Below are 11,605 nucleotides of genomic sequence, written 5' to 3' on the forward strand. Positions count from 1 at the left end.
ATGTGCTATGCAATCAGATAGGGTATCATTTCCAGTATGGCTTCGAAACCGATTAGAATCATGCATCTTAAATTATAGTCAACTTCCCATGAATAAAAAATAAAAATCATAACCAGATTTTTACCCTGAGCCTTCTGGGAATTTTTAATATTAATATCCGCGGAAAGATGTTTATAATAAAACGCGATAAATGTACTTTTTAACCTTCTTTTATTAAACTTTAATTTAGACACAACTTTTTTGGATAAAAACTTTATTTTATGTCAGTAGCTTATCTTCGCCTCCCTGAAAAGTTGAAAGTTTAATTAAAGAGAATATGTTAGAAAACAAAGTTGCACACAGGCTTAACATATCCGAGAGAGGAATACATTTTAACCAATATCAATCTATTTTAAAAGGGGTAGTTTCACGAAATGCATTTGAACTTAATTTAGTGAAGAATTTCAATTTTCTACCACGTAGTTTTTAAATATCAAGACTTTAAAATCGTCTTTTTAAATTGCATACATAACAAAAAGACAATTTTAAGTCTTGATATTTTAAAAACTACGTGGTAAAAAATTGAATTTATTTCAAATATATGCTATATAAATGTAGTTTACCCATTAACTAGGAAAAAATATGCGGTTCACTAAATTAGGTACAAATGCACTTCGTGAAACTACCCCTTTAATGAAATCAATCTATTGGGATTTCGTAGAAAAGTAGTAATATACACATGGTTGGCAGGAAAAGTCCAGAGCAGATTAAACCACATGGATTTTTTTCCGGTTTTAACCACCAACAAAAATTCACCTTGAAAAATAATGCTGTTTTCGCCTCCAAAAAGGTCCTAAATTAATACTTTTTCTCTTATTTTTTCTTAAAACGCCTGTACACACAGTATAAAAACATTAGAATTTACAGCAAAAAAGTCTTCTTTAATTTTTTTTCCAAATAAAATAAAAGTTTTTTTTTGTTGTGTATTCTAATGTTTCTATACTGATGGTTTTTTTCTCCAAATATTTAGTCCGCGGACTTTTCTAGAAAAAGCCGGATTTTTGCCAACCCTGAATATACTATAGTATAGATATATACTGAAGTACTATTTTTGTCTGTCAATTAAAACATTGAACTTATAGAGTTCTCAATTAACCGGTAAAGTGCCAATTAAAGCAAGGTCGAAGCCGCAGTTAATAATAATTCATCTCTATATTCTCATAAATGCTAAGATATATAACATTTGCTCGATATATTTAAGTTTAGAGTATTTGACAAAAGACAAATAAAGTTAGACATTCAACTTCAAAATACAAAAATGACAATATCCTTCCTAATATACTGGGATATAGGGGGGGGGGTATGCTTATATTTGTTTTGTTTTAAGTCGGGTTAAATTAGTTTTGTTCTACTTTAGGTCGGGTTAAATTAGTTTTGTTCTACTTTAGGTCGGGTTAAATTAGTTTTGTTAGATAGAGGGTAGTCCCTTCGGATTAAAGACTTCCGCAAGGGCTAGGCATAGGCAGGGCTGTCCTCAGCCGATTAATTTCAATTTAAATTGCCAGATGGAGATTCTTTGCTCGCGTAGCACTTTGAGGGAATGCACCAAATATTCTAAGTTTCCTTAAAATGAGACATATTTCTAATCTAAAACATCTATTATGAAGAGACATGTAAGAATTTAATCCATTATTTGATATTGGATATTATGCAATTTTGTTTCATAAGGTTTCTATTTTGCTACATACAAGATTAATTTTAATATGAGTTGATGCTTAACTTAATCAAATCTTTTTAAGGATTTAAATGTTTAAATGTTTGAAACTATTGCAAGCTTAAAACCATTTTCCCTTTCTCACCAACTATACCACCTACTTAATTTCTTTACTCATTTCACCTTTGGACTAATCTGGTTTTATTTATTATTTTTTATTTTAATATCCACGGAAGCTGTCTATAATACGATGCGACAAATAACTATTCTTACCTCAAGTGGAAATGAAGGGTTATTTTCTTGTGGGAATCTCTCCAACATAACAGGATTTAATGAAATATGATCCGGCCTAAAAATATAAAATATATCTTCAGACTGGCCAGCCAATTTTGAAAATAAAAAACGTACATAACGTACACACAAAAATACGTTACGTACATAAAAAAAGTAAAAAAAACGTACAAAAACGTACATTCCTCATAAAAATAAGTTAAATAATTTCCTAGTTACCTATTATCAATACATTTAAGTCTACTAGCAGCTACCTGTAAAGGAGAACCATAGCGAACTGACAGACACAAGATATCCTATTACTCTATTTAAAAGAACTAGCGTCTACGCTCCTAAAGGCCTCTAGGGGCACTTGAGGAGGGGAGAGTTGAATTCAATAAAAAAAAACATGGATGACAACATACATAAGTAGCGAAGCTCAAAAGTTATTTATAGACAACTGGAACAAAATTAACTTAAAATCGCAATTAAAATTCATTTTTGGGGGGAGGAGGTAGTTTTTTTTCTAAAGTCAATTTCTCTTGGGAGGGTGGATGGTGATACTCTTCCCCAAAATAGTTATAAAACTTCCAAAAACCTATGAGAAGCTATCCTGTTAAGGAGAACCATATCGGTTCCGTGGTTAGCGAGATTCTTTGGTTCAAACAAACAGACATTCTGTTATTATGTACAAAGTATATCCTATTATAAGGACCAGCGACTACGCCCTTAGAGGCCTCTAGAGGAACTTGATTAGGGGGGGGGGGGAATTGAATTCAAAAACCCATTTTTTTATTTAAAAATAAAAAGTAAAAAACAAGGATGACAACATCCTTAAGTAGCGAAGCTCAAAAGTTATGGATGGAAATCTGGGAACTATATAAACTATAGAGTATGTCGTAAAAAATAAGCATTTAACTTATTTAAATAAATCACAAAACCTTTAAATAATATATAATAACGTGAAAATCTAGGAATAAATTCAGCCCCCCCCAACCAATAAGCAAATCTCAAAGAAATTTAGTGGAAGTATTAAGAATGAAAACTAATACAATCCCTGAAAATTACAACCGTCTATCAGGAATATGAGTTGTGAAAATCAAAAAACCTATACATCTAGGAATCGATCTAGCACTGCAACAAATAGACAAACCTTAAAGAAACTTTTTGAAAATATGTAGAATGTGAATTTATTTATTCCCTGAAAATTTCAGCCGTCTATCTTGAATAGAAGTCGAGAAAACCATGAAAAAAAGAAAATCTAGGAATAGATCTAGCACCCAACCAAAAGGCAAATCTCAATGAAAATATGTAGAATGTGAACTTATTCAATCAAAAAACAGGAGCCGAGAAAATCATGTTTCTCCAATAGCATAACGGACTGACAAAGTGATTATAGAGTAGCTTCGCTAATAATTTTTTTAGTGAAGGAGGGGGGAGTAGACCACCCCCATTTCTGATTTCAATTTTAAAAAGAAAGAAAAAATAGGGGAAGGGTTGTGATATTTTTCTAAGAGTAGTTTCTCTTGGGAGGGTGGTTGTACCCTCTCCCAGGACCTATGAGAAGCTACCCTGTAAAAGAGAACCATATCGGTTTAGCGGTTAGCGAGAACCTTCGGTACAAATAAACTGACAGAGAGACATACATCCTGTTATTACGTACTAAGTATATTCTATTAAATAAAGTAGTAAGTTTTTTGTCTGATGCTTAAGATTTTCATAACTACTTCACACAGTTACTGAGATGGTTGTAGGCTATTTTTCTACCATTTTGAATACAGGTTCTTGAAGGGATATGGAAGGACAGAGAAAATAGCCTACAACCTCACAAAGATCATGTCGGTTCAGCAGTTAGCAAGATTCTTTGTTACAGAAAAAAAAGGATTTATAGGATAAACATATAATAGGATATAGGGTTATTTTGTCTATTGCTAAAGATCTCAGAAAATACTAGTCTTTAAAAGTAAATCAATTCCTGTCTGTCTAAAGCTTAAGATCTTGGTAACCGCTGAACAGATAGGGTTCTAAATTCTAATCTTCAGGGAATATATCTACTAGTCCTGTGGTAGTTTTAGGCTATTTTCTTAGAGTGTGGGAAACCCACCCACCCCCCCCCCCAAAAAAAAAAAAAAATCAACCACCCCTCAATTTATTTTTGTAAACTAATGCAAATCAGCGGGGTGGGGGAACCCCCACCGCACCCTGGGGCGAAGCCTAAATGAAAAAAATAATCACAATCTTTTTTTATATTTTTTTTTTGACAAATTTCCAACAAACGATTCTATAAAAGAGGGATACGAAGCCTCTAATCCTAGTAGAAAGTAAAAAGCTTTAAGTGTCCCCCCCCCCCCCCCCCAAAGAAAATAACAAAAACCATCACAGGACTTTTAGGTATATTCCATGAAGAGTAGAGCACAATAGGTTCAGTAGTTACTGAGATATTAAGCTTCTGATATACAGACGGACAAGCAGACGGACAGACATCATTCTACTTTGCATTATAGATAATATACTATTTTTGTAATACTTTTTGTACAAATACAAATAAATATACAAATACTTTTATACTTATATTTATTTCTTATTCTTTAAAAACTGAAGATACCAAAAAATAAGACTTCTTAATCCTACATTGTGCACCATATGATATCTCGGAAAATTTACCCCAAGTATATAAAGAATTTGAAAAAAATTTTCGTAAAATCTATTAAAGGGGTAGTAGCATGAAATGCATTTAAACTTAAATTGGTCAACTGCATATCTCTTTCTGTTCAATAGTTTAAACTATATCTATAGGACATATAATTCAAATCCATAAATTTAAGCTGTAAGTTCTAATAACATATATGCATAATTTACATACATATTTTTGTTCTATGAAAATTGAAGATATTATTGAATTGTTTTTGCAAAAATTTTCGTACAAAACATACAAATTACTTTTCTGCTAATATTTGATTCTTATTATTTTTTAAAAAACGTAAAACGTACAAAAATACAAATTTCAAAATACGTTACGTACACATATCAAAATAACGTCCAGAACGTACACAGATTCGATGCGTAACGTACAAAACGTACAAAACGTACACTCTGGCCAGTCTGTATCTTAATACCTACAAAAATGAATAATAATTTACATACTTGAGTGGTTCAATGCAGGGGATAAGAAAATAGACAATAAATTGTTATACATCCCCAAAGATGATAAACATAATTACCCCTTCTGTAGTTTAAATTATTGGTTAAAAATTTTGAACACTGTTAGTAGGAAGGAACCGGCGTTATCCTCTTAGAAAATTTTTTTTCATTTTCTTTCAATTTTGTACCCCCCCCCCCCCCCCCCCCCCCCCCCCGACTACCGACGAACAACTATTTTAGGTTAGGTTAGGTTTTAGGCTAGGGAGCCGAGCGCTGCGGCTAGGCAGGCTAGGGAGCCGAGCGCTGCGGCCAGAGTTCATAGTTCGCTGTCGGGGGGGGGGGGGGGGGGGGGGGGGGGTACTCAAATTTTCAATATTGAAAAAAAAATTTCTAAGAGGATAATACCAAGGAACCAATAAAAAAAATCAATAAAAGTACCCAAAGTATTTGTAACTTATAAGTTATAGAACATCTCTTCGTTCTATGGATTGAATTTATGTGTATGTGTTTAGTAATATTTTTATTAAAACTTGACTGAACATTCTATATTTGACATGTAAAGGATCTGCCAAGATTTAGAATATTTTGCGGAGAAGTTTGTCAAATCTAGAATTATCATTTTCCTACCTAACCTTTTTAATATTTGTTTACGCTATAAAGAAAGTTCTAGAGATCTAAAGTAACACAGTATACGGTTCACCTTTGTTATTATTGCTCTTCGAGGACGTTCAAGTTTTTATTAAGGTGGGGGAATCTACAGTTTATCACACAAACCACCACTTCCGGTCGACGTCTCTTACCTATTTAGAGATCTTTTATAGCACAAATACACCGTGCTACCCAGCATACTATTATTCAGATTCTTGTCAATCTTGATGAATGTGTGGGGCGGCTCCTCCCCCTTGTTGGACACGATGACCGCCAGCTCGGTGATCACTAGCTCGTTGCAAGGGGACAGGTCATTGGCACGCCTACAAATATATTTTCTACATGAATTCTGTATTTTAGTTTAGTTATTTGTACATTTTAGGTAATTGTTTACATAATATAGAATAACGGAGATCCATATATATTTGTTTTTGTTTGCAATACATATATAGAAAATCAAACATTCCTATAAGCGCAGCTACTTTATAATAATAATTTTTTTAAAGCTTGTTTCCTGTACGGCAATGACACTTTTTTAATTACTAGCGGCTTCGCCCCTAGCCTCTAGGGGCTTTGCCCCAAGAGGTGATCAAAAAGAAATTTAGGCGAAATTCGTAAAAGGACCAAGGAAATCTTCTGCATAAAAAAAAAAAAATGGGGGGGATTTTTTTATTTTTGAGGGGTTGAGGGTGTCCCACCCCCCAAGAAAATAGCCTAAAACCACCACAGGACCAGTAGGTATATTCCTTAAAGAGTAGAATCCGATCGGTTCAGTGGTTACCGAGATTTTAAGCTTCAGACGGACGGACGGACAGACAGACAGACATCAAGCTACTTTGTATTATAGATAAAAACAACTTTTATAGACTAAACCCTAAGTAGGTACTGTTAATATCTTTAGAAAAATTATTTTACCTATAAGTGATAAAGATTGAAGATTTTGTAGAATTATTGACATTTGCTGAATGCCCATTTGGTGTAAATTCTACCAGCTGAAAACCTGAAAAAAAGTTAAATGTTTTATTATTCCTACTTACAATTCTCTAGCATTTTTGGAAACATAAGAAATCCGTAAGAATAAAGGCTGCTTTCCCTCAAATGATCAACTTTGCAGGGCTACCTTTACTCCAAAAAAACTCAACCTAAGGAAAACAAAAAAACTAAAAATCACTTACATGGGTATTTTCTGTGCTAGACTAGGTACTTTAAGAATACTTTAAATCGAGGAATATGTGAATACCATTATACAAGCAGAACTTTTGCTTCTCATACAATAAAGGGGTTGACTCATGACTGGGATGTTCTGTACGTTTTCAACAACACCTCCTCTATGGCACAATTACCTGGTTTTGGGTGGTCAATCCCTTCGTAGAGGACGTTTAGTTCCATCAGTGGGGGTTTATTTCTACCCCTGCGGTAACATATAAATACCTAAACATTTATAAAATCAAGAATAGAAATGTTAGTTTAAATAATTTGTTTAAAATTGTCAGCAGTAAAGATACTCTAAAAATTTTGTCCGTCGGTCAGTCAGTCCGTAACGCTATGTTCATTCCATGATTATTAAGCTTTTTTGCTATCATTGTTTATTTTGTGATTTGTTAATTTTGGAATTGCCTTTTGATGTAGTTATATAACCTACGCGTTGGCATTCAAATAAGATTACATAACTTAATTTAATTAAAAATCTACATTAAATGCAAAAAAATACTAAAGTTCTGTAGAAAAACAGAAAAATCTGTTAAAAATGTAGTAAACTTGTCAACAAATATTATTTTTTTTAGAAAAAAAAACATTTTAATATTTTTTGGCAATTAAAAACATATCTCGAGAAGGTTAGGTAAGATCATTCAAAATTGTTTTAATATTGTTTAATTAAATCACATTGCGTGAAGGAAAAGAATTTTCATAAGTAGCGTGATAAAATAAATAGAATAAGGTCTGGTGGCTGCGTCCGTAGTGTCTAAGGGTATTGCTCCAAAAGTAGGTGTGAAGTCAATCCTTTAATTTTTTCTTGTTTGGAAAGAAAAAAATAGAGGTTCGGGGGGGGGGGTGGTGTCCCAACAAAATATTTTGTAAATGTGCGGTCCCATCTATTTGACGGACGTACGAACATTCCTTTGGTATAGAGTAGGTAGTCTAGTTAGCAAAAAAAACAAGGAAAAACAAGCTTACGCACAAAATTATTGAAATAACGCATAAAAATCTTTAATTGTAAAACAAAATGAAATTGAGAAAAAATGTTGAAATTGCATCTTGAAAGCGAGATAAAATTCGTAAAATGTTTCGCTTCACTTCTTTAAAAAAGTTTTTCTTGTATTTTTAATTGATTTAAGAATAGGGTAAATAATAGATAGTTTAATAGTTAAAGTTCAAACAAAAATAATAGTTCAAAGACATTATAAATAGCTAATTTAAATACTTATAATTGAGTACCTATTTTAGATCTCTACATATTTTTTATTATAAAACCTTTTTCTCATTTAACTTTTCAACTAAAATAGGTAAAGACTTCAATCAGGCTTTATTTTGAGAAAAGCTTACTCTTTCATTTTGGAGATAAAAAACACTCACATACAAACACAAACCAAACTACGTTGTTATAAAGAGAAGTATACTTATACAATACAAAGGTTATGAAAATTACTATATTCTGTATCAATAAATATATTTAGCATATAATATATAAATATATATACCTATTCCCTAGACATCAGACCTTTCTCTAACAATTTTTATTATTAACCCCACCAGAATTTTGGTAAATATAATAGATTGCTTAGATTTTGCTTAACGCCCACGCAAAAAATTAAATTTGGACGTCGTTGGATTTAATTCTTCAAAAATAGTATAAACACAAAGGCAGGTGGGGTTTACTTGAAGTTAACATAAAATCCAGTGTTCTGTACTTTTAGAAATATCCTAGAAAGCTAAATATTCTCTCACCTCAGGTGCCCTGAAGCTGCCATGGTTGAGGTCTGCAGGTTGACCTGACGGGGTTGTCTCCAGCAGCTGGTAATAATCTGGAACGTTTTCACCCAGGCCAGGAAAGATAACAGTTATATCAGTGATAGGCTCCTAATCATATTTTATATTCCACCATTTTTTCATATGATTCATGAGAAGGTTTCTATAACCTAAAGCACTAGAAGCACATTTGTAGAAAAAAAAAACAAAAATTCATCGCTACAGATATACAAATAACCTCACCCATATATCTTTTTTTTCTTCTAAAAAACATAGTTGTTTTGAAAACTGCAGAATGATGGGTTTTAGATCATGGTAAATACAATAAAATAAACACTCTTGTGTGGGCGCTTTGATTTTCAAAGAAACTTACAATTAGTTCTGTACAGTTAACAAAATATTTCTCTGCTCTAAAGTGTTACATTTAAGATTAGTGAAGGCAATCCGTCGAATTTTTAAGCCGGATTCGGATTCCGGATTCTTCAAGAATCCGTCAAAAAAAGTGGCGGATTCCTTGCGGATTCCGGATTCTTATTTTTGGCGGATTCCGGATTCTAGCAATATTTTAAAAGGATTTTTTAAAAAAATTAAAAATTAAGTGCTACATATGTCCTAAAAATCAATGTTCTTGGTGGTTCTCTATAATTCACTTCCGAGAATCGAACTAGATTTTAAAAGATATTATATATAATGATGAAAATCTTTGCCTTCAAAGAGGAGGAGTTGAAAGAAATAACTCAAGATGCTAATTTTAGTCTACCAAATAAAGAATCCGGAATCCGCTATTAATAAACGGATTCCGGATCCGGATTCCAATATTGGCCAAAAATTGGGCTGATTCCGGATTGCCAACCCTATTTAAGATATTATGCACTACGGGGAAGTGATTGTTTTTCCTTAACAAAATGGTTGAATATTACATCCCTGATTATGACTAGGCTTTAGATTGACCTCCAAACTCGTATCATCCAGAATTCGTTGGTTTTCTGGGTCCGGTGGCAGCCCCGTAATCACAAAGTAATCCGCAACGCGGTTGCCCGCATATTCATCCATCACGCGGTAGATTTTTCACTAATATTCGCGGATTTTTGTTTTTATTGGACTACTGGTCTTCGCTCCTAACAAGTTGGAATTGAGTCAAATATATCATATTAATAATAGACATTTTATTATAATCAATGGCGTGAGAAAGGGAGGTACGAAACCCATTGCCTTCCTATATTTTCAATCCTAACTAATAGTTTCTCACATCGGCCCTGGTGAATCGCTTTGTACGCTACTGATTACAAGTGTACCTACCTACCCAGTTTATATCACCGGCATAAGATCATAATTTCTATTAATCTATACAACTTTTAACGTGCTTAGATTAGAGAAAAACAGTTGTAGAATTGACTAATAACAATATAATGTTGAAAGCTAGGTTAAAAAGGATCGATCCAAATTAATTTTTTTGAGCTCAACATATAATTTTGACTTTTGAATTCCAAATATTCCTTAAGATCATTTTGAATTGTATTTTATCACTTTTCAATCTTGATTTACATATTTCATTGATATCTAAAATTTAAAGAGATTTATCTTACTTTAATTATCTTTGTTTATTTTTAATGAAGAATTGCGGGGATCTTAAGCGACAAGACTATGGGAATAAACATTTCACGATAACAAAATAACCATATAGATTAAAATTATTAGTTGAAAAGTTTGTACATACTTAGCTTTTATCAAGATTTAGGTAAAAGTATCAAAAGTTTTAAAGCAAACCCTTATCTAGCATCGTGTTTGCAAAACTTTGGGTACCCAGAATAATTTAAGGTCCAAAGTCTCCTCCATTCCTGCAAATATGCCTTATAAATTTTCACATATTCTTTAGGTAAAGAGACAATCTATCCCTTTTTTTCCTGTAATTATGTAATATCAATTTTTGTAACAAAGATAATATTCGATCCCCCATTTGTTTTATATTTAGAAGGAATCCAGTCAAATCACCCCACGAAGACTGAGAGAAGGCTTCCCTAACAAGGCCAAAGTTTAGTAATTAAAATATGTTAAAGTAAATTCACGCAACCTATTTCTTCACCATAGAGCAAAAATATGTATCGGAAATAATGCTAATTGCTTACACAACTTAAATTTATATTAAATTGTAATTGTTTAATGCAAAAGCTAATTTTATTTTCAAACTCATTTTTAGCAAAGAATATTTAATTTTGTAAAAATAATATGAAATATTATCCAATCTATGTATGTGATTAATCTATGACGCGCAAGCGTTCAAATCTCTATATTCGTTGTATCAGTCTAACGTCAGCCATCTTAATATAAGCAAGGAAGAATAGTCTATCTAAAAGTTTAAAGAAAATTGTTATTTTTTGGTACAAAATACACATTTAAATCAATTCAAAGCATTTATAAAATTAATTTGAGCTTTTTACTTCCAAGTTTATTAGTTTTTAACAACTTATTTTGTTTCTTTTAAGCAAAAATTGGTTAAATTAACTATCGTTAAAATTGTATTATATATATATGTAAAAAGTGATAAAGAAACCTATATCTACATCAAATAATATGGGCTAATCCATTTCAGAAAGTGCTAACGAGTGAAAAAGTTCTCAAAATGTAATATTAAATTGTCTCTGCTGAGATACAAGGTAAAACAAATATTAAAAATAGTCAATTCATTCACCCAGCGAAGCCGTATATGCAAAGATTTCATTTAAGCCAAAGTTGAAGATATAATTCCATTGAATTCACCGTTCCTATTTAATTGTAAAGAACCAATAAATGAGTACCGTAACGGCCTCCAAGTAACTTTAAAAGCATTGTAGTCCATTAAAAGTTTGGGCTTAATTTGATATTATTAAGGCCTGGAATTAGCTGAGC

At 32.2% G+C, this 11,605-nt stretch overlaps 1 protein-coding gene across 1 annotated transcript in view; it reads right to left on the reverse strand.

Moving 5' to 3' along the window:
- Crag (DENN domain-containing protein Crag) overlaps positions 1–9,833 on the reverse strand; it is a 41,062-nt gene extending 31,229 nt beyond the window's left edge. Inside the window, exons 1-6 of the mRNA XM_080168984.1 lie at positions 9,643–9,833; positions 8,699–8,829; positions 7,096–7,183; positions 6,668–6,752; positions 5,905–6,075; positions 1,967–2,042 (exon numbers count right to left, since the gene is read on the reverse strand). Coding sequence (XP_080025110.1) covers positions 1,967–2,042; positions 5,905–6,075; positions 6,668–6,752; positions 7,096–7,183; positions 8,699–8,829; positions 9,643–9,772 — 681 coding nt within the window. The 5' untranslated portion in view covers positions 9,773–9,833. The remainder of the gene's footprint in view (positions 1–1,966; positions 2,043–5,904; positions 6,076–6,667; positions 6,753–7,095; positions 7,184–8,698; positions 8,830–9,642) is intronic.
- Between the last annotated feature and the right edge of the window lie 1,772 nt (positions 9,834–11,605).

The sequence above is a fragment of the Acartia tonsa genome, chromosome 8 (genome assembly GCF_053477335.1).
Source record: "Acartia tonsa isolate MP-2025a chromosome 8, ASM5347733v1, whole genome shotgun sequence".
NCBI lineage: Eukaryota > Metazoa > Arthropoda > Copepoda > Calanoida > Acartiidae > Acartia > Acartia tonsa.